We start from the raw sequence: 25,127 nt of genomic DNA on the forward strand, positions 1-25,127 counted from the left end.
GAAAATCATTATTCTGAGCCTATAAGAACCAAAATTGATATCAAGGAGATTTTTCGCTTTATACCGTTCAAAAAACTGACTTGAGCAGTCGGCTCTATTGATCTACCTTTAGGAAAATGAAATTAAAAAATGACCATTTAAGATACGCTTAAGTAAGCAAAAGATGTAGCCAGTTCCTAATTATTATCAGTGGTGAAAATCCATTAATTAAGAAACAGAAATGTTTAACCATTCAAAGATACTAGCAAAAAGAGAAGCTGATAAAATATGTTGAAGAGATTGAGATAGTTAAGCAAGGGTTCTTAAATAAATATACTTGAAATATTATTCTCGGGAATATAGTTCTATCTCAATAACACATAAGTAATACAAATATATAACATATTCAAAAGTGAAAATCGTGGCTCTTTAGCAAAATTAATACCTTCAATAAATTCTAAGAATTTAAATGATACATAAATTGTTTTATATTCTAAATTTAATAATATGTGAGGTTTTTGCAGAAAGTATTGCAAAATTCATTATACAAAAAAAAATAAAGGAACAAGTGAACGCACTCTGATATTTTCTACTCTACTTAGCATGCAAAACGTACAAGTCTTTAATTGGACAAGTACATTAAAAATGCTACTTAAGTCACACCAAATAGGATCCGGCATTTTTTTAAGTACGACATCGAAGAAAAGAAAAGTGAGAGTTGCATGTACATGGAAAAATGCAACTAATATGGTCATAGGGTAAGGATAATAAACCTTTTTTGGCAATACGTTAGTGAAATGCAAGAGTCAATAAACTTATTGAATTGATATCCGATAATAGAAGTGATATTTTTTAAACCGACGCTATAAGGAAGCAGCATATTGCATTAAAAATAAAGCAAAAAATTAAAATTATAGACGCATTAAGTTCCGGAAGTGAATACAAACCGTTGATGTATACTTCCGGAAATTAAATGGTAACGGGTAATGGTGGATGATTTATAATAATAAAATTAACACCGGTCCGTCCAAGGGCAATTTGACATGATTATGCAAAGCTCTGCGTTAATTATAGAGATAATACAAATATACACTTAAATGACTCGGACATTTTAGTGAATAAATAATTAAAAAACATATATTAATGCGCGACCTGGATATAAATTAATTGTAAGAAATACTATTGTAGATATTTAAAAAAAATCATTCAAGATACACATTAGTATAAGCCCAAAATCCTTATTTTTAATTTAGTAGAGAATATTACATTACAATAAATAAAATCAAATAATTATAAAACAATTTCAAATATTTAGTTTCCCATATATAAGGGATAATAATAATAACATCAAAAAATTTTATTGATAGACTGGTTTTAATACATAAAAAGAAACATTACAGAGTAAAATACATAAAAATACTTGGTTAACAGCTATTTGATAAGTATAAAAAAATATAGCATTTAGAAAAAAAAAATTATATTGAACAAGTTAATAATGAATAACTGGGGTGCTTTTATATACAAATGTTTTAATTTACAAATTTCAATAAATTTTTAATAAAAAACTACTATATATTCGGTAATTCACAGGTGCATAAACTATCTTATCCAATATTTTTTGCAAGACAATTTCAAAAGGAGATTTACAGTAAAGTTTTGTGAAAGTAATAAAATCGTTGTTATTCTGTTAGTTTCATTTTAAAACAACCATATAAAGCCCATTCATAACAACAGAAAAAGCAGAAGTGTTCTGAAGAAAATCGAGATGATACATTCGAACCAGTAACAGTATAAAGCAAATAGAAATTAGACACTTGCCATCATCATAAAATGGATATTCTTTTTACAGAATTGCACAGTACGGTACTTTCTTTTCTTTTCGTTCATTATTGTAAAAATATAATATAACACATCGATTCATAATTAATAAGAAGAAAAGCAACATCTTAAAGTTTTGTCATGCCCTAAGTACTATTTTGATCAAAACATTTATTGACTATAATATTATTAAAAGAATTATTGTCTTAGAATATTTATAAGAATATAAGATTGATGGCATTCTACGAGCCCCTATACTTTGTATTTTTTTCAGTAACTAATACGTCGTATTTAGAAAAAAATTCAGGATGAAATCAATAGCTCCTAGATAAAATATGTTTTCACAGTACTCTGATACAATATCGTGATATGATCCTGAAAATGATCAGTAAGCGGTCAACAGAATGGAACAGAAAATTTTAAAAATCAGGACCCTGTAAATTGACTCTCGAATTGTATCAATGGCTAAACCAATAGTTCGTTTCTAATTAGCAAGGATTAGAATTCATTTAAATCCTTTTCTTTAAATAATAAAAATGATTTTTTTTCGCCAATAATAAAGGGAGGGGAAGGGTATTTACTTCATGAACCCGAAGAATTCTTAAGGTTCTAAAATGGTCAGGGTGTGGAAATCGTGCATGGAACAATATTACAGGTTCCTACTATTACCTTACTATTATACTATTACCTTCTTTTTCATCCATTACATTTAAATCGTGGATATTCTTAACTTATTTTTTATATAATAATCCATTTGCAATAATAACAATCGGTAAAATAAGTTGCTGTAAGCTCCATTGATAACACAGATCTTGATATTTAGTCAATATGTATGTTCTTTTAATATTATCATGCATAGGTATTGAGAAATCTATAATGTGACAGGTTCTTGTATCTTCATTAATAATTATCCTATCCGATCTGTTGTGCTGCTTTCTTATGACACAATGAAATATCAATTTCCATCTGACTACTGTTTCTAAAACCATAACCGTCGAGAATATCTGACTTAGACATGGACTCAACAAGGAGATACGCTGTCGCTACTACTCTTTATACTTGCATTCAACTCTTTAAAATAGATACCAGAAATTCAATTTGATATAGTAAACAAATTCAGCCATGACATGAATATGAATTGAAAATGGTCATCGGAAGTATAATATTTTAAAAAGGAAGTATAATATAATTCTTCGGGTTCATGAAGTAAATACCCATCCCCTCCCTTTATTATTGGCGAAAAAAAATACGACATAAGTAAATACCTAGGAAACAAGAAAATTAATCTCAAGCAAATAAGGAAACAAAGTTGGATAAGAATTCTTAAAAAGAATCAGAGAAATCATCAAGATGGCCAAAAGTCAGATGTTGCCTATCACAACACTAGCAGTTTCTGTGTTGCAATGCAGCTTTAAAATATTAGGATGGACTCAGGTAGAAACCAAAGTAATAGACAAAAAAAAAAGAAAGTAACGATAGCGGTAGAAGACTAACTAATATATAAATCGGCAACTTGGTGACTAACACAAAATCTAGAACTAAAAGAACATGACAAAGATCTCGGAATGATTTATATGCAAAACGTATGAAAACTAGGTCCCACTGTCACATCAAGAACTACAAATATGCCTGAAAAAAGGGAAAAAAATCAAGATTGAAATCAAAGGAAAAAACAACCAACAAAGAAGATGTTTACTTAAAGGAAGTCCTTTTTCCACAAAATAATTGCCAATCTTGTTTTGAGGGTGATGCATTTCGATGAATTATCTCATTAATAATGTATGCTGACTAAAAACAATTAAAAACATAAATATTTGTAATAATAATTTATTTATAAAATATTTAACAAGGCATATATACATATTATAATTTAATACTAATAAATAAAGTAATGCTTTCAATTTTAAGTTTTTCAATTAACTATAACCATATAAAAACAATATAAGAATAAATAATAATTTACTGGTACAAGGAATATTGAAATAAAACTGATAATTCCAGTCATGGACTCTACATGTCAAGCCAGTTATATTTATTATTACCTAGCTGTCAATGATATAAATCAACAAGCCAGTTTGACATCGTAAGGAGCATTTAATTAATCATTATACCAATCTAGAAATAAAAGACTAGGACATAACCAAAAGGAAGAAGAGAATCCACACCCTTAGGCCGGCATTACGTTGTATGGCCTGCCTAATCTGGTCGTTGGCATCTCGCACGTTTTCTGTGGCTCCCACCACAGTCTCGGCGATTCTTTCGATTTCTTTTTCCTGTTGCAGAACTTTTTCCGTAAATAATTCTTGCAGTTCGGATATGTGAACCACTTTGCCTTCCATTTGTTTTACCTCATCAGAAATACTATTTAACTCATTATAAAGCAGCTCATTTTCTTCTTCAAACATCTGCATATCTTCTGCACTTAACTCATTTTCATACTTTTGTGGCAGTGGGCATTGGGAAGGACTCCTAAGTTCAAAATCCCCAGAGCCATCTTTTGAAATTCCTTTTTGCATACCCTCATCTTGCGGTTTGGGCTGTGTTTCCAGTTTTGAAAGTTTGTGTGTATCTATGACCCTTTTGACCCTCACCGCCTTTGCCTCAGTATAGATTTTGGAAACATCTTTGAGGTGAGTTTGTAGGGAATGTAATACGTTCTCATAATGTTACTGTAACTGTCTCGATTTTATACTTAATGTGTTAATTTCTTGCTTGTACTCGCTGATGAGGGTCGAACAGCTTATATGATCGACTTGTTCCCTGTCTAATTCGTTCATGGTTTTATTGGTTGATAAATAATTTATTACATTTAGATAAGCGGCTTTGTTTTTAAGCAAGAATTGCTCTAATTCACTAATATGCTTCAGGATCTCTTTGGGTTTAACAAGATGAGGATCGCGGTTTCTTGCTTTTAAAAGTTGACTTTTTTGTTCGACTAGGCCCATGTTTCGGTTTTTAGTTTTCACCGTATTCACACAGGCCTTAAATAAAGTAGTCACGTCCATTATTTTTTACTAATTTTATTATTTATTTTTAAATATTTCGGAATGTTCATTCATTCATTCGTTTTATTTACATATTTATAATAATACTGTACAATATTTATAGTTTTGATTATTTTTAATCAGTAAAACTAAGCATCGAATCCAATGATGATGAATTATGTCATCGAAATGCTCTTAAAACAAAATTGGCATTAATTTTGTGGAGAAAATATTTCATTTAAGGAAACATATTCTTTATTAACCATTCTCTCCACTTCTAACATAAACTTCTTCAATAGAAATAACTAACAGATGGAAAGATAATGGAGACATGGAGAGATTCTAAAAGAAATCATTAACAAACCAGATACCTGAATGTGGCTCAAATATGGAAATTTCAAAGTGTAGATGAAGACACTTATCACTCGTCATCAAGAACGAGTCATCCTTATCATTCAAGAATCAAGAAGAGCCGGCAAAGAGTAAAAATGTAGACTGCGCCGGACAGAATGTGAGACTAGTCACCATGTTCTTTCAGCTTGATCTATCCTTGCTAAGAACCAATATCTTGAACGTCACAACGCAGTTGCCGGCCACCCGAATATAAGTAAAGAGTACGGTATTAAAGTAATCAAAAAATGGTATGATAATAAAACTGACCCTGTAGGTACCTACAAAGAGATTACACTCATATGTAACCAAAATATAGATACTGATGAATTTATGAAGGCAATATAATCAGATCCTGTACTGAAAGACAAAGTGAAGAGACTGTGCCTAATTATCGGTGTTTCTATGCCATCTGATTATAGCATTACATCGAAAGAGGCAGACAGGAGGCTGAAATACAAGAACCTAGATGAGATAGAAGTAGATAGAATGTGGAACATAAAAACAAAAGTTTTCTCGGTGGTCATAAGAGTAACAGGGCACATTCACAGTATACACACACTTAAATATCAAATCAATTATGGGAAATAAACACTTTGAAACCTATAAGTCAATACTTCAGACTAAACTTCACGCCACTAAGATGCAATTGTGCAAAATTGCTAGCAGAACCTTAAATAAAATACCAAAATATTAGAATCTATTATTTAAAAGCTCCAAATCCAAGGCATTCAGATCCATAGTTCTGTGTAGCGTTAGGACTATTCCGCAAAATTTACAATCTCTACCAGCATAAGATCCAAACACTGTACACTAAACAACTGAGGCATCTGGATTGACAAACGGAGTGCATCTTACCCATAAAACAGAATAAAACAGTGTTTTTGACTATGAAAGCTCACTAGAAATATGCTTATATTGGTGATTTAAAGTTGTGTTTAAATTTAAAACAATTATTTTTATATCTAATGCATAAAAATTAAAATCATTTCAAAGTAAAATATTTTTCTCCAATTAATATTCTTAATTGGCTAAACGGATGATTATACCACTTAAAATCTACAATCTGTTGTGCCATAACGGTTTTTCATATGCATGTACAAAATGTGAAAAATCGTAGTACAGTTTGCAAGGCGTTAGTCACTTATTTCTTCACTGAACATTTTTAGTTTTAATTAAGTACCTGCTGGTACTCAAGTGCATTTTAAAAAACTTCCTTAATCATATAGATGAATAATTGCTAATTAATGCAGTTAATTTGTCGATATTAACAGGTTTTGTTTCGGATATTATAAAGTGAAAAGATTTCTTAATATATACCTACTTGACACCTTTTTAATTAGAAAATAGAAGACTTGAGTCTTCTATTTCTCTTAATTCTTCAGTTTTAGGTTAGAGGTACATTGAATTTATTCTTTTCCTATCTAGATTTGAAAAATTCCCTATAGGAGTACATTTGATCATCAAGTGTATTACTATCAGTCAAAGATTTTTTAAATATCTAATGCAAGGAAATTATATTTGATCGGAAAATAACAGTATGCTTAGACCATCAACCATCTATCTTTTAATGGTAGTTATTTTTAACAAAAAGAAGTGCTTTGAAAGTACTTTCATCGTTAGTTATAAATATATATACCTACATATATCTTTTTTCTATTTAAATTTAATTGCACAGATCCTATAATAATAAAATTTGTGTAAAAATGTTCTTACCTCGTTTTCACCACAAGATCCACCGACAGAATCTATAGAAGACGCAGTTGATAAAGCACTACAAGTACTAGCAGCACTATTTGTCTCTGAAGATATCAAATCGTCTTTTACTACCGAAACCTCTTTGGCCGCCTCTTGTTGCGGTAAAGAACTCTGTGTTACCAATTCTAGGACACTTGTGGTACATGAATATACCTTTGCCTCTTGAGGTTTCGCATTATTTTTATTATTATTATTATGGTGTATTTTTTCTAGTTTATCCTTGCTGCACAATTTTTTGTGTTCTTTCACTATAACTGCTGGCTCACTTTTTTTACTATTGGAATGATCCTTTTTGAGCTTTGAGTTCCGGTTAACTTCTACACAATTATTATTATTTTTATCCTTTTTTACTTCACTTAATCTCTGTTTTTCTTCTCGCAGATTCTCAAACCTTGCCAATATTTCCTTTACAGATACTTTAGGCTCGTATTCCTCTGGAATAGTTTCCATACGCGCGTTCTGCTCGCATCGCTTATCTGCGCCGGCGCAGACCTTGCCATCATAACAATTGTCATTTCCTAAGTACTCAGAGGTGACATACTCGTAACAGTTTTCTGAGTTACTGGAATCGGATTTGGTCCAGGATCTGTTAAGGTGAAAATATGACGTATCCAATAGTCGTAAGAAGTGTTGGAAATTTAGAACCATGGTTTGGGTAGGCGACGCATTTTATAAAACCGTTACATACCAATTAAAAACTAAATAATTTTTTTAATTAACCACCGTCCCGTCAGTTTTTTAATATACAGTAAAACTACAGTAGAACCAGCCAAGAGAAACGTTAAAGTAGCACTGATTATAATACGGATCGTAATAATTTTGTGAGAGACAATTTTCTTCAGCTGTTACGGTGTTAAAACAAATTAGTCACCATAAAATTCTTTTTGTTGTATATAATGCAATATATACAGTTTAGTCTTTTTAGAGAGGCTTAGCAGTTAATAATTTAATTTTTATTTTAAATTATTGATTATAAATAGTAAGCAATGGTCTTTAATATCTCCAGAAAAGTTTTTACAATAAGCACTATTTGTTTATAAATGCTTACCGTTATGCCCTTTTAGATGCTCTATTTCGTGCATAAGATGCTTTAAAAATAAAAATCCTAAAAGTTTTTTTTAAGATTAGTGCATGTGATGATTTAATTTATTAATTTTTTTATTTTATTAAAATTGCTCGTAAAATATACAAATACACAAATGACGTTATAAATTTTGTTACCTACACTGTCATTCGAATGCTTTTCATTTGTCACTACTTTTACAAGTACAGTATTGTAAGTTTATTTTTAAAATCAATTTTACTACAATTTTTCAGGTGCTTGATTTTGCATGAAAATTAAAAGAAAAAAATTACGAATAAACTAACTATGGAAGATTCGTTAACCTGGTACAATAATGAACCTAATGAAGGCTTATTATTAAAACTGCACGTTTTTCGAGCACCTTTATATATACAGTGTGGTCTAGTTTAAACGTCATTAATTTTAACACTTGATAAAGAATTAAAAAAGAAATAGACTTTCATTATAAAATTTTTCTCACAAATGCTTAATAACAAATATACAGGGTGTTAAAGTTAAGAATAATTATTTGTTTATTTATCATAACTCTTAAACTACCAGCTCAATTAAATTTTGCATACAGGTTACTGTAGTAAGTTGTCAATTACTGATGAAGCCAATTTTTAGAATAATTGCCAGTGGCGTAACATACGGAGGGACATGGGCTTTGTTGCCTCAAATCTGCGAGGTGATAAAATATTTTTCTATAAGAAGTCAACTGTTAGATTTTCTATTTAATTTGGAAAAAAAGTAACTCTTGCAAAATTATGATTTAAGGGATTGTTTTTAAAATATCTTAATTTAATTGTTTAGAAATACCTGCTATAATGTTGCAAAAATGTATAAAAAAAAGGAAATCGGGCTTAGATTTGTAAAAAGTTGAATATAAAACATGATCAAAAGTTACCTTAAGTCGTTATTTCATTTGACAGGTTTAATTTAGGATTCACGCATAATTTTCTTTTTTTTTCAAAATTTGAAATCAAAATCAACATCTTCGGTCTTAAGATTCCAAATTAAATCTGGTAACAAAGTATGAGTTCTCAGATATACTTCACATAAATATGGAACAATGTATTACATTCAATATTATGGAACGAGTAAAGGCTTCATATTTATAGAGGTAGAAATACAGAAAATAGATTGAGAAACACAAAAAATTTATCATTTATTTTAAATATAAATTATATTTCAACTTTGGTTGAACTCTACCAGCATAATACTAATTTAAAAATCAATTTGGAACAAGCATTTTTGACCCAAATATATTTTAAACCGTATACAGTGGAAGCATAGAGAGTACATTATCAAGAGTTTTACAAATCGACCTACGATAAAAACTAGCATATAAGTGAATTAAGAAAATAGAACCAGAATACACAACGTATACAACAATAAGTAGATGATCAAAGTTACAAAAAGCAACCGAAGTTGCGCAAAATGCGCAATTATAGGTTTTGTAACAACTCTGGGTATAGTCGAGTGTTGGCAGTATCTTCCTTTCACACGATTAACTCTCTACCTAGTATTTATCCTATTAAATTTATTTAAAAATTTGCTACTTTATTATCTTAACTTCTACTAAGCTGCAACCCCATAGAACTTCTTGCCTTAAAAGACTGGAGTTAGATTCATAATTCTTATAAATTTAAAATATTTTTTCTTAAGCTCTCTAATATTTTTCCGAATGATTGGTGCTATTGTTTAAACCAGGTGAAAGTTTCAATGTCATGGAGATTATTAAAACTATTAAAAATTATTATAATAATAGAAATATGATGTAATTGAGGTTAGAAATAATTTATAGTTTAATAACCGAATGGATCCCATAGAATATTTTTTAAGACCGTATACCTTTTAATTAATTAACATTTAAATTTAATTAATTAACATTAAAACTTATAATATTAATGCTGCTTATACCAGCTGGTTATGACATAAACTATAACTTCTCGGTTCTCACGCACACCCGAAAAGCATTTTTTTTAATTAAAGGTGATAATAGACATATTGCCAATCTAATTTGTAAAAAAATTGCAAGTTTTAACCAAAGGAAATAATGACCCCAAAAACTAAATTGCTTTTTTTCCCAAGCTTTTAATACATTTTAAGCTACGACATAAGGCCTTTGGCAAAATTAAAATTACTATTGCAAATATGATCTGCGTGATTCTTTGCAAAATGATGCAAGTTTATCAACTCTTGGAATTTGTACGATGTTAAATAAGGATTTGAAGCTGGTCTCCTATAAAATGCAAAAATATATATTCGAAAATATAGTAACATTTTTCAGAAAGAATAATTCTATTAAAAACGAAACAAGGCTAATATTTCATAATGATTTTTATATACATGTTAAAAGTAATTGAATTCTTCTTTCAATGCATCTTTTTTTAATTGTATGCAGCTATTTTTGAGAAAATAGGAAAAAAGAATAATTAAAAAAATAATTGCTTTTTATTAAACCTATTTATTGCTTCTTCAAAAAATGACAAAGCCCGTTAACTTTTATGTCGGAGAAGTCTTTTGTGCTTTATTTTCAACTTCATCATTAACCTCATGTAGGAGTGAACTTGATTCCTTAAATGAAAATGGGGTTGGACTTCCCTTTTCATTATATCCAAGATCACTCAACATAAAAATGATTGTTTTCTAGACTTATCGCTTTTAGTGTAAATTCTAACTTTATTTGAATAAAAAAGTAATGGTTATTAGTTTTTTCTGCTGTGAAATAGCTGTTTGTGTCTACAAATCTGCGGTTTTTTCTTCCTTAGCAATTGCATTTAGTTTAATTATTTCAATTTATTATTTTAAAGTGTTTGTGGCTAAACTTTATTTAATCCTAAAATAGTTTATTTAATTACAGAAAGAGTACAATTGCTAATTGAACTGTATTACGAAAATGGTAGATGTGCTGGGTTGCAGCTCAGATTATTTTTAAATAACATGTTGACCGAAAGTACATAATTGAGCCAGTGGTAAAGTTTAGGAAGAGAGAATCACTTTGCAAACCAAACACCAATTGCTCTAAATCGATGGATAGTTGTAACAAACCTTGCTGTTAAATTTGCGAAAAGTGCTCTTTTGGACCACATATGGATCCTACATTAGGCACCAGGCAATTACCTGCAGTGTGTGTCATGTCTCGTACAAGCATTCGCAGAATTTAAGAATAAATAAAGACATATAAATTTCACCACTACATACTTCTCTTAGACTTCTCTTAGAACGAAGATGATTTTGATAGGCATTTGGAATTTTACGGGATTATGACCGAACAAATAATAAATAATCCAGATTTAGTATTTAACATTGGTTTTTCCGATGAGTTAATTTTTTCTAAACGAAACTGTTAACCGTCACAGTTATCATTACTGGTCTGACAAAAATCCAAATCTAGTCTGAACGTCTGGGTTGGAATTTATAGCAATTGTTTAATTGGTCCTTTTTTATTCAAGGAAATCTTAATGGAGAACTGTATCAACAATTATTAGACGACGCCGTCAATCCTGCGTTAACAGAAACGTTAAAAAATAATAATAATTCCATTGCCGAAGAGTTAAGATTTCAACAAGATGATGCACCTCCTTATACCTTGCTGTTCGAGAATATCTAAATCGGACGTATCCTGGTAGATGGATCGGTCGAAGAGGATCAAGAGAATGGCACGCAAGATCACCTGATCAGACCCCTTTAGATTTTTTTCACGGAGTGACTTAGAGGCAAAATTTATAAAACTCAGCCAGAGTCAATAAATAGATTATGCCGGCGCATCATTGCTGAATTATGATCAGAAATGCTTCATAACATCCGGGAAAGTTTTGAACAAAATTTTTATTAATATAGGGATCCAGAAGGCCAACAATTTGAGCACTTATTGTCATAAACAATTTGTGCCTTTCTTCTCCCTTTCATAAATTAATCAGATAAATAAGTATTAACCCTTACTTTGGCTATTAAATTATAGGGTTTAGTGTAAGCGCGCCTTAAAACTCTCGAAATAGGTCTATTTATCCAGTTTACAAGTATATTTATATGATTTATTATTATGAAATAACCAATATAAATTTATTATTAAAAAAAATTAAAAAAAAAATTAGTAATGAAATCTAAAAATAAGGGCCTAACATGTTTCTGAGAATAATATTTAGCATAATAGACTATAGTAAGCTAACAAATGTCGCTAGGACTTTGATATACTGGTTAGATGGTTTACTGACTGCATGTTTCACTATACATCATAAACATAGATCAAACCTGGCTCAACGATGTCAATGTAGATGTGGAAGTTATTGGAATATATTCTATTTCTTGTAGCAGTAGACAAAAAATACGCAAAGAGAAAGAGAATAGGTCTGAAAGTGGAAGAATACTAGGGATCATAAATCAAGATGCCAAATGAAAATTTTAGGACTTGTGGAATTGGCCTTTTCTCGGGAACATGAAACTGGATACTAAAAAAAGAACCATTAAAAAGTTGGGATATAACTTCACAACTTATAATTCTGCACTATTATAGTATGATATTTACTATCTACTAACTAAAATACCTAAAAAGGTGAGTTCTCAACTTTTCAGTGAAGTAAAATTGGCAAAAGTATCAACAACTCATTCTTCCTAAGACTCCTAGAGGTCAAAAATTTTGAGACCAGAAATGGTCTCAAAATGGGATGGGATCTTATGTGCTAGGATATGGCTTTTGCCATTAGTGAAATAAAAAACCATTAAAAAAATAATATTATGATTAATACTTTTAGTTTCTTTATGAGGGTTGAAAATTATTGATATTGAAAATAGAATTAATACTGAAATGGTAATTGTTTATTTTATTAACTTTAGCACTAAAATACCTTAGCAATTATCTTTTAAATTTCTGTCATCGAGCTATGCCTTTGCTAAGAACTTGGGTTTATTTTATTTTCTATATATCTGATGAAAATAAACCTTAACAAAATTTAACCCCATTTTCATTTAAAGGATAATTAAAAAAAAATTATTGAGAAAAGAATTTTAATACCTTTAAATGAAAGTATTGTTTGACCCTTTAAGAATCCCTTTTAAGAATTTGGGGTTAAAGCTCACCTTCGCAGAAGGGTTGAATTCCAAAGCTGATGACATGCACAAATTCTTTATTCCCTCAAAAATTAAAAAGACGGGTTAAGACGACAAGCAATTTTTTTTTAAAAGTGGTATATGAAATATCAGCCTCGTTTCATTTTGATTGGCTCACTCTGTATCTTCAATTTAAAAATGTTCACTTCATCTTATATTTTTATTTAAATAGAATGTGTTGATGAATATAAGTCTGATATGTTTGTCTGCAAAGTTATTACAATGTCTAAAATGTAAAATATTTAGAATATGGTAAAAGATGCAAATTGTGTTCATATTTATATTAAAATAATTTTTTCTAGATTATTAGAGTGGCCATACATTGAACCCTAAATTTAAAATATTTCCTTTCAAATTATTAACTTTTCCAAAAATCTGTATCTACATAACTCTATCAGAATTACATACACTGATGTATCACTGGGCTTTTGTGATATGTGGATATTAGGTATGTGATTAGTAAAAAAAGATAAATTGATTTAGATACTTTTAAAAGTTTTTACATTTTGCAAGCGAGATGATACCTGAGAAATCATGGTAAATTATTGTAAAAATGAAAATAAATTTCTACAATTGATATTTTGCATTCTTTTCTTGTTTCGGCTTAATAGATTTTTTGAAAAGAATATTCTCTCTTATTAATTTTATTTAAGTTTTCCTAATTTGTAATTAAATATTCCATATATTTTGAGAAAATTAGTGCTTTTTGTCTATAGTTTTTTGAGTTCTTCTCCCACTTTAAGGAAAATTCATTTCAAATTTCTTGGTATATATTATCAATATTTTTTTCTCCTAGGATTTTAGAATTTCTCAGAAAATCAAAGGTATCAATATTCAGTGAAAAAAAATTTTTTTTAAGTTATTAAATTTTGATAAGATGTCCCAATTATGGCACAGAATCTTATAAAAATTATACTTTTTTTATATCCTTTATTCTTATATCCATATTTTTTTATTTGGTGAGATGACTGATATTTTCTCCAACTATAAACAAAATAAACTAGGTTGTCAAAATCAGTTTTATATAGTAATAGTAATAGTACTTTCTTAGTCTGAATTGAATTTTAGAAAAAGTTGAATGTGGTTAAAAACATTTAATTTTTTTTCAAGGCACCGATTAACATTTATACACACATTTTCTATATATTGCGTGAAAATTATTTTTTTAATATTGAGTGATTTTCATAATTTAAAATCAAATTTTGAAACATGCTCATTTTAGTTTTCTTCAAAGTACGCGCCATCCGTGGTCCATGGTCCCAACACTCCAAACAAGACAAATCACTCAATTCAAAGACTCCTCACCTGGTGCTTCCGCAGGCATCCTGCGAGTAAACCTCACACTTCACCTGAAACGAATTACTCTCCACCTTTCCATCACCCGAGTCAGAGTCCAGACTCTCCTCACTTAAACTCTCTGAGTGATGCGACGAGTTGGCCAAACTATCCAGCGAGTTCGCCCTGAAGTTTTCGCACAAGTTCTTTTTACTCCCGGCGTAAGTTTTCCAGCTCGTTTTGTTACTCATTTTGCTCGCGATTTATATTAAAAAATTTGAAAAATCATCTTCTAAAACAAAAAATAAAAACAAACGCGCTACTTTAACCGCTATAACTGTGAATGAAGATGCTCACCGCAGAGCGTACCGAAATCGAGTACTCGATGGAACGTCGCGGTTCGTTTTGCTGGCGAGAAGTAGATGAGCTCTGATAGTTCGCGATGACCCACTAGATGACCAGTAAGGGGCCTGTAAGTTGGCTGAAGGCCGGAAATTGTTTAGGTTATAGAAATTCAATAGGAAAGTTAGATATCGCAGATTTTATTTGCATAGTGGTGTGGCCACTTACGATTTAAAAATAACAAAATGCAACTGAAATAACAATATTAGCAAGGTCAAAAATAATAACTGCTGCTGAAATACATCTTTTGACTTCGCGACATCATCACACATTAAGATATTAGTCAATTTCTAAGTTCACTTACAAATGTGTTAAAAAAGTCAGTATTATTACACTTACACAGACAATTACAATGTTCTAACATTTTATTTGAAGGACTCTCGAATGAGGGCCTAATAGTAAACAGCCCATCATTGTCATGCCTACATCTAGGACTAACCTTAGGAACTTAAAAATGTATTAATACGAGGGCATCTTTGGTAATTTATGTTGTTTAATATAAAATAAATAAAAATCATAGATTAATGTTTCTATTAGAGAGTTTTGGAAAACAGAAAAATCTGTGAGTACGTATAGACATTATGGTCACAGCTAGGATCTTTACGCCGTCGAATGTTATTTCTCAACCAGAAATACTTTGAAAAAGCATTTAGGTAAAACTAAAGACAAATTATGCCTTTTGTTATCTTCCGGTTTTTACGAAATTAAATGCTCGGAGTCAGTCTGGCCGAAAAACTTCGCAGAGAATCAAAGAACACAAACATCAGTTTTTTAAATACCTTACCGACATAACTATTTTCAAATCTGCTTCTGCCAATCATTTGTTGGCCAAAAAACATTAATTTCCACCGGAGGATGGCATAAAATTACTACAGGCATGTAATAAGGGCCAAAGCTTGATCTTTTAAAATTTTTTGAGATAAGCAAAGCCCTAAGAAGCACTGATTTTATATGTGTAAATGAGGAACAGCCGTATAACTCGCACTTTGTTTTTAGTAATATAGTAGACCAATAATTTTATCATGTAGTACCGTGTATTTTGTAATAACTAATGCCATCTATTTTTGTTATTTTATCCATCCAATTTATTTATATTTTAGTAACTATTAAATTTTTTCTAGTCATTAAATGTTTATATTGTGAATGTTGTGTTGAATGTCCGACAAGCTTTTTAAGGTTTATAATTTGGGGAGAAAAGTTCTAGGTCCAATGATGCCCTTAAGGCAAAACATGTTATCATAAGTACATTATATGTTCTATTTGCTTAAGCTTCTATTTTAACACGGATTAAAAATTAATATCTTAGAGAAACATGAATGACTTGTTTGAGGGAAGAACGTGCATTATTATCTTTTAGGTATAGAAACAATAGAAATTTTTACTGTACACGTTCAATATACTCTGAACGACAATGAGCTTTAGGTAACCATCTTATAGCCACATATTCTAAGTAAGGCCTAACAACAGCATTGCAGTTTTATAACAGTGCTTAGATGTTTCAAATTCTTAGATTTACGAAGTATAAAACCCAATTTTTATATGCCTTAATAACAAAAAAGATTCATGATGAGATGTAAATTTTAAATTACTCTGTCCCTATATCTTTTACTTCCTTCTTTTGTTCTATAACTGAGTTGCTGATGGAGTAGTCAAAGTTATTACATACATATAGGCTTGAGTTTTTTTATGTAAGTTACTGTGACCAATTTTCCAGTGTTCCGATACATTTTGTTTTGTAAAAACCAATTGGAAGGAAGGAAACAATCTGATAAAGATACGATTTCCTTGAAAAGCTTAAAATCATCCGCAAAAACTAAGAAGAAGATTATTTTTGCATGTTCATGCATTTTACTATTATATTAATAAAGACAATAAAAAGTAAGGGACCAACATTACTTCCTTGAAGAACTCCAGAGGTTTCAATGTATGGTTTTGACAATGGTTCACTTATTTTAATTTAATGTGTACTATCTGAAAGATATGCGACAAAGAACGTACATGTCTTTTTGGAAAAAGTATCTTCGCCAGACACACAATTAGAAGGTCATGGTTAATCAGGTCAAATGCTTTAGCACAATCTGTATATATTGTGTCAAGTTGTATTTGATTATTCACGGCATCAAACGCTTATGTGGTAATTTTGCATAAATTTGAAACTGTAAACTTTCCAACAAGAAAAGCATGCTGTTGATCAGAAATTTTATCATTGATATTTTTTAAAAGATCTTCATGTATAATACTTTTAAATATTTTGGCAAGAGAATTAAGTATGCTTGTGTATCTATAATTTTGTAACATCTACGATAACTATGAAAGATCATCCAGGTAAAAAAAATTCTTTTACAGACGGAATAAATAATGGTTTAAGGATTAATCTTCACATTTGCAGAATGGCGGATACTACTCGATGATCTCTGAACTTTAGCTTCATTGTATACTTCCTCGTTTATAGCATAATATTTCATAAAGTAAAAACTGCAAATAAATAAGGTAATATTCGATTTTTTATGTTTTAATATAATTAAGCTTAATAATTGAGACTGGTTAGGAAGGTTAAATTGGGCTGGCTGGAAGCTTAAACTATTGCTTTTGATGCTGTTTATTCAATGTTAATAATAATTTTTAATATTCGATTTCACTGTATAAGTATGTTAATACCAATGGTTGTATCAATGGGTAAGTCATTATGATCATTCTAAGATGAATAGAAAGAACTATTGATAAATTAAGGATCAATTAGCCTTAAATGTAAATCATTTCAGTATAATCTACCTGTTCTCTTAACCAGTGTCATCCTAAGCATAGTATTCCATGAATTAATAACCATAATCAAATGCTTGTGATAAATCATACTTTCTACAGGATGTTAAAATAAACGACTACTTTGTAAATATCCTGTATAATAACTTACAATTAAAAATATCATACCCGATTTTAAGAAAAACACATTAAATATTAAACATGGATTTATAATGTCTGGTTACCTGGTCTTTATTTAAAATTTGTTCTGACTAAATATTTAAAATATTAACGGAGGCGACATAGTAGGCCATTTAAATGCAATGGCTGTTTTGTAGGACATGCCAGAGTATATCTAATATACGTAACAGGTGCTTTCTGCACAAATCTTAACCAAAGTCAAAGAATTAATGGTAAAAAAATTAATTTAGAAAATGTAATAAAAGAAGAATTACTAACATAGTGTGAATAAAAAATATAGAAATTTCATATAAATTGCTTTCAAAAGTTCATCAGTAATTAAGCTAATGTAATAATAAAGAATGTCTTTGTTTATTATGTATAAATAAATAAAATAATAAATATACACTAGTTCTAATTAAACATCCTTGGAACTACAAACTACTTTTAACACGGTCAATTAACGCGACCGCTAATAAATCAATAAATATGCATTTTCGACAATTAACTGGCTTAATGATTTTTTACAATTTACACGAAAATGCATAAGAATTTCAATTGAAACGTTCGCCTAAGAGAAAGTGCATAGGATAAATAAATGTTTCCTCTATGAGAGTTATTATAAAAGTTCTTTTTAGGAGACGAAATAACTGAAATGTGTGGAGAAATCTCTTATAGTTCGAATCAAAAAGCGAAACGGTACATACAGTGCGGTTTTCTTAGTTTCAGTTAATATGGACTTAATAGGAATAGGGTTTTTTGCTTTTAATTTAATGCTATTTTATTGCTTATAGTTCTGATACTTAACGACGATAATCGATTATTTTTTAGAATATCTAAGACAAATGCGTACATTTATGGATAATTTATATTCGGTTGAATAGCACTAGCAAATTGCGGAATGTTACGAAAATTAAAAAATGCCCTCCTAGATACAGTATACCGTATCCAAAAGTACATAACACACGAGATGGCAAACTTAATAAAATTAGATAATGACATTTGTTTTATTAATGTCTTTTATACCGAGTGGCGCATCGAAAACGAAACAGAGCCAATTACGGGCAGTCCATTAACTTTTAAAAATAACGCTCGGACCCGTCGATTTTATTTTCGAGGGGGACACTTAATAATCACAAAATCACTTTCCCACCTACAACCCCCTAAGCGGGGATGGCACTACCCCTAAAATCTTAAATGGGAAGGGGGGTCGAGTGATACCTTATTGGAAAGGTCTTTTAATTCTCTTCAAGGGTACTTGGTTTGACGCAATTTAAGTAAGTACTTTTTAAAATTTTCGCATTTAAACCTTAAAAGGTAATTTTCAATATTTTTACTTTATCATAGACTACTAAAGTTACTTTTAAGGAAAACAATGCCAGGCAGTAGGACAAAACCATCAAGTATTATGAAATTATGAGACGAAAAATGAGGTAGGATATCTTTATCATAAACTGAAAATATTTTTTTTTTCAAAATAGTGACGCGACACGTGATATGAATGTTATAAAAAATAATATAGAAAGAAAATGTTGCTCTTGTTTATTGCAACATTCCCAGTATTTTTTACAAACATGCTTTCAAATATTGCATCTATATGCTACTAGTATTTAAAGAAACTGAAGTAAATATGTTCCGACTTACATAATAAAGTTAAAGCAGAAATAGTAATGAAATATTTCTATAGTAATTGAATTAAAGTATTTTTTCATAAAATAAAGCGATTGTTTTAATACTAAAATACGTAGATGAAACCATATAACAGGCATTTGAATAGTTAGACCACTTGCAAAATAGAATGAATTGTATTATTCAGATATTTTATATAAATTCATAGCAATTGAATAAAATCGTAAAATAGAAATATGCTCTAAGGGTTTGAAAAAAAACTTTCATAAAAAACATGCGTAAAGATTTAACACCTTTAAGTGTAAAATAACTTATATTAATTATTTTATCAATTAGAAAAAAGTTTTAATTATTTACTGTAATTTTAATGAAGTTGTCCTTTTTACTGGTACGTAGAGCAAAAATTGTAAGTAAAGTTGAGTATGTTTGTATAAGATATTGGTCTTGATGTCTCTATCTAAATGTCTAATTAATTTAATAAATTTTAAAACGATTGAATAAATTTTAACTTTTTCTATAAAAGATTTATTATTTGGTGATTTAACTTTTATTGCCAAATTTATTATTTATTCTGAATGATACTTCTAATTTATGTTAAATTTCGAAACATTTAAAAATATAACTATCGAAAACTTAAAGATACACTTTAAAAGTCCTATTTGTTTCTCTTTTTACTAGAATTCAGTTGAGGAAATTGTAATTATCAATATTTAACAATTATAATATTTACTGTAAATTGAAAAAAGTTTTTTATGGCAATTATGAATATATACGTATACGTATACGTAAAATATTTCAGGCATTTTTATTTTGGATACTCTAGAGATTTAAAATAAGTATTCCTAAGTATAAAAAATATCTACATAGAATATACACATGTGAATATTTACTTTTTTTATATGCTTTTATTGTAAATAAAAAAGTAAATAGGCATCACCAATGATAGAACGTGTTCACTGTAATATATGCAATGATGTGCCTAATATTTTGTAGTTATTTTTCAGTCGTCATAATGTTTTTTAAGGTTTGATTTAACCATCACGGTTAATTTTTGCGAAAGCTTATTTGCTCAATTTCCTATGAAAACATTTCAAATTTTATTAAGGAGAAATAAATTATTAAAATTGCCATTTATCTTTTTTAATACATTTCTCTTGACTTTCTATAATTCAAAGTCAAACTCATTCATTCAATAGTTCAAACTTATGCTGTATGCATAACTAATGCAGATTTCTGTGTCAACCCATTTAAATATAATATTAAAAGTATTATGGATTATTTTTTCAGATTAAAATTTATTAAACCACATTTTGAAATAATATGCTAATTGATAGAAACCTAATTAGAGGTATTATAGCTTGGCCAAATTAGCAGACTTAACCATATGAATAATATCTCGGCCCAAGATAGTTTATTTTGTAGCATAAATTAATTGATTTGTAAAAAATCTAGCCAACTCATTTAGATTGCAACGATTATTCTGGTTTCAAATTCGAAATTTGAACAGTCAGTTTGGTTTTATGAGAGTTGTGGTAGAAAATTTCCAAGGCCTGCAATAGAATAAGCTTGAATAACCTGAAGACTAAACTGTCAGCGCTGTGACATTCTCAAAGGGAGGCTTGATATTTTAATAACATCAGAGGTCCACAGGAGTACATTCTCCTTCTATTCATTCTATTTGTAAATGACGAAACAGAAGTTCTACGGAGTTCTAGGCATTATATTTGCTGACAGCTTGAATATTGTAAAACTTGCGATATTCAGAATGTACAGAAAGATTAATTTTTACTAGATGCTATTTTGCAGTGCACACTTTCTAATGGAAAACTGACAAATGCTTGTTCGCCAGATCTGTTAATATGAAATATACAATTCCATTAAATACAAAATCAATATAAATGACATGGAAAATATAAAACAACAGCTTTCATCAACCTGTAATAAAAGGCTGAGCTTTATGGAACCTTATGAGCAAAACAATTTGAAGGGCATGCAGTCATTGGGGTTTCTTCAAAGAAATTGTAATAACTTCTCTATAGAAGTAATAGGAATCCAACCACGGAATATGCCACAGTTATTTGGTCCAGCACAACTTACTAAGATTTATAGCAATTAACTGTATATATTTATTTAATAAAGTTAAAAGACAGGAGGATGTAATGGGTCTTAACATTACCGAGAACAAATCGAATGTATGTTGGCAAAAGAACGAAATGAGTTAGGATAGGGCAAAACGTTACAATGGAAAAGTACAATTTCAAGAGGGTAACAAGTTTTAGGTACCAAGAGGCTAAAATCAACGAGTTAAACATTATATCTGATAAAGTCAAAATAACATCCAATGCAGCTTAACATGCATGGACGCTTTAGAAGTAGTTAACTAACCTCAAAAATCGAATTTTCGAACAAAAAGTTTTGTAAAAGACCTTTGGACCATTCAAAGATGCAAGAACAGAGCAGTGCTGTACGGAAACAAACAATGAACTGACTCAGCTCTATGAGGAATTAAGTAGATCTTATCAAAGTAATTAAGGCTGAACGGTTAAGATAGGCTGGACATGCAGATCGACAACCGCCAACCAGACTCAAATTGTGTGAGAACAAAATCCGCGTATGAGATGGAGAGACAAAATCGTTGCAGATCTGAGATCGATGGAAATATAATACGATCCTTAATAGTCAGTCAGCCAAGACCCACCAAAGGTTGTTGAAATGATGCTTATAATGATAAATATACTTAATTATTAAGTCCATATTTTAAAATATTTACAACCTGCCAACCCTAGAGCACTAAAGATATTTTTTGCCTTATTTTTTTTTAAATTTTAAATAATATTACTGACTGTTCTGATCTGTTGTTTTTAAATTATTTTGATATACCTTCCAGACACATGCGTAATAGCCAAAAGGAGTTTAAGATAGGAAGATAATATAGACTATATACACAAAAGATTGTTTCATTATACATTTCACCTATGAGATGTGTGTGTTATTCCTAAATTGAAGCTCTTAGAATTACATATTGTACTTAACCTCAACACACTTTCTTAGCTTAGCTTAATTGCCCAATATTCCATGTTACTGTATTTACGTATATATATTTTTTTCATAAGATGTCGATAGATTAATATTCAACCGTATTTTTATTTGGTGCTTTCTGAACTAATTTCTTATTTATTTTTAATAACCCACAGTGTTCGCAAGCAAGCAAATCTCCTTTAGCTTCCACGATATTAATAGTGAGTCTAGGATATCTTACCATCGGATCTTACCTCATATAATATGAAAATTTTACGTTACTTACATTGGTATCGTGCAAAAAAAGCTGTTTTTAAACAAAAGAAATCATAAAAAACACGCATGATAAACTTCTCAAAACCCACTTAAAACAGAGAGTTTCCATCGTCTAATAATAAGGAAGATCTCGAAAACTGAATGCATTTTTCGCACTAATATTCACGGTAATATGGTCGGTATACTAATATAGCCCATTACGATGTATGAAAATAGGTACCATTAGCACGCTACCTGCAACCATCGATTAATAAAAATAAATAGAAGAATCAGAGTGGAAAATATGTTATATTAGTTACGCCTCTGCATTCCTCTTTAATGTGGTTATTTTGTTTAATTAGTATGGCTGCGGTTTCTTAAATTAGTTGTTGTTGTTGTATTAATTATTTTTGATACAATATTGCTATAATTTGTGGTCATAATAGTAAATTTTTAAAACAGGTTCAAAAAGAAAATCTATTGAAGTTTTTAATGTCTAATTTATAGTTTTTTGATTAAACGTTAAATTCACCTATTTCGTAATTTTTTACGGCTATTTTGTTTATGAAAATCTTTTAAATTCAGTTAAATCTTATTGGATTTTTTATTCAAATGTAATCAAGTATTTTTAATTAAAATATTTTTTTTTATTAAAAAAGAAAAAAAAATTACATACAGTTAGATTAACTTTTTTTAAAAAATTATGATATTTTCATCTATGTAATAAAAAATATTGCTAATGAGAGTCTACTTTAATCAGAATTGAAACCAGAAATTTATAAAATGGTTTATATAATTAGTTTAGTTTATATATTTTTTTGACATAAAATTATAATACTTGATTGAGATTTTATTAAACTCATAATTTCTCGTGATAAAAAAATAAATAATTATTAAAATAAATATATTAGAGCCAACAAACAAAAGAAAAAAAAATACCATTTAAAAAATACCATTACCACAAATCGAATTAGAAATATAGTCTAATAAATTTTTAGCCAAATCCTTTGAGACTTTTTTCTTTTCTTTCTTTTCCTTGTCTTTCTTTACTTTTTCATTTCTTTAACTTTTTAATTAATTTTAACAAAAAAAACCTTAGTTTGTAACCACCTTGAATCGATTTAATTATTTATTTTTAATATCTGGACAAAAAATAATTAAAATTGCTTGGGAATATCAATAGATATGGGCGGTTAAAGGTCCATTAAATAATAGGGGGTGCGGACTATAAATACGACATATGCTGCGTTCTTGCTTTTGGTTACTAGATATCGATCGGACGCTATAATTTATATATATATTAATATATATTTTATTTATATATTATAGTTTCACACACATGCAAAAATATCTAGAGGGACAACGCAAAATGGCAACAATGGTTACCGTGCATTGTAAACATAGGAGCCAAGTTGCTTTTTTTTCCTTAACTTTTTTCTTCAGAATATTTTTTTTATTTTAAAAAGTTTGTTGATTAGTTTTAAAGTATATATTAGTAATTGTTAAATAAAACAAAATTTTAAAGAGTAAATGTTTTACCTATAACAAAATACAACGCATTAAAAAAATATTCCGTGGATTAAAAAAAAAGATATATTGTATGGATTATATTATGTATAAAAAATTATAAAAAATAACTCGGCTTATTATAGACATTTAATTGTATAAGGAGAAATCAGTATAACAGGACCCAAAGTGGTCCCCAAAAGCATTAGTTAGCTCTTCAGGAGTCCTTCTACTTAATCCTTTATAATCCACTGATATTGTTATGTAAACTGTTAACGTAAGTTTGAAAATACTTCATATTTCTTGGTATCATTTGCTTTGCGTTTGTGATAAATATTTAAGGTACTCTAGCATAATAGCACAAAAATCATTGTATACTTGATTTTGCATACTTTTAATGAAACATATTTATAAAACCAACCTTGCTCAGCTTTTACAAACTCAGCAAAAAAATTTTCAAACTGGATTTATCACAAGAGTTATATGCCCATAAAATCTATTCACCATTTTATACACTGTATATCCACCATAAAACTTGGTCCCAATAAATAGATGCAAGATATTTATTAATATCTCTGTAACTTGCATGTTTAAATAGATTAATTGACTGTTTGAATATTCACTTACCTTCTTTGCTTCTGCACAAAACCTACTGACCATCTCAGAAAGTTGTTGCGCTCTGGGTGTGTGTAGACTGATTCTACCCTGAGGTCCATCCAAACTCACGGTAGTCGGTCTAGGAGCCGTACAAGAACTAATTTCGTTCAATGGAAAAGACTTGATTACTTGAAGGTACGTTTGTTCCCTTTTTACTAGATGTACTCCCCAGTGTGAAACTGCTACTAGTTGAACGTCAGAAAGCTGTAAAAAATAGATGGATTTAAGGTTGCAATCTTAAATGCGAGGAGTTTATTTTTTATTTACAGCTTAAGAACTGGTAATAAGATATATTATTGATTTAAAACTTAATGATAATGATGTAATGAATTAATGAACGAAATTAATAATTTTTTCAACAT

General features: G+C 29.4%; 2 protein-coding genes and 1 long non-coding RNA gene across 4 annotated transcripts in view; 1 reads left to right on the plus strand and 2 right to left on the minus strand.

Annotated features, from left to right (window-relative positions):
* Positions 1-25,127, minus strand: part of LOC126737084 (unconventional myosin-XV) — an 81,596-nt gene that overhangs the window by 6,709 nt on the left and 49,760 nt on the right. For both annotated transcript variants that reach the window (XM_050441788.1, XM_050441787.1), the window contains exon 33: positions 24,736-24,969. In XM_050441788.1, coding sequence (XP_050297745.1) covers positions 24,736-24,969 — 234 coding nt within the window. The remainder of the gene's footprint in view (positions 1-24,735; positions 24,970-25,127) is intronic.
* The window catches only part of LOC126737087 (uncharacterized), a 51,101-nt gene that overhangs the window by 4,776 nt on the left and 21,198 nt on the right, over positions 1-25,127 (plus strand). The window lies entirely within an intron of this gene.
* Positions 3,653-4,850, minus strand: LOC126737086 (syntaxin-18-like). The gene is given in 2 exon segments (XM_050441791.1): positions 3,653-3,929; positions 3,931-4,850. Coding segments are annotated over 2 exon segments (906 nt in total). The 5' UTR covers positions 4,803-4,850; the 3' UTR covers positions 3,653-3,895.

The sequence above is a fragment of the Anthonomus grandis genome, chromosome 6 (genome assembly GCF_022605725.1).
Source record: "Anthonomus grandis grandis chromosome 6, icAntGran1.3, whole genome shotgun sequence".
Lineage (NCBI taxonomy): Eukaryota > Metazoa > Arthropoda > Insecta > Coleoptera > Curculionidae > Anthonomus > Anthonomus grandis.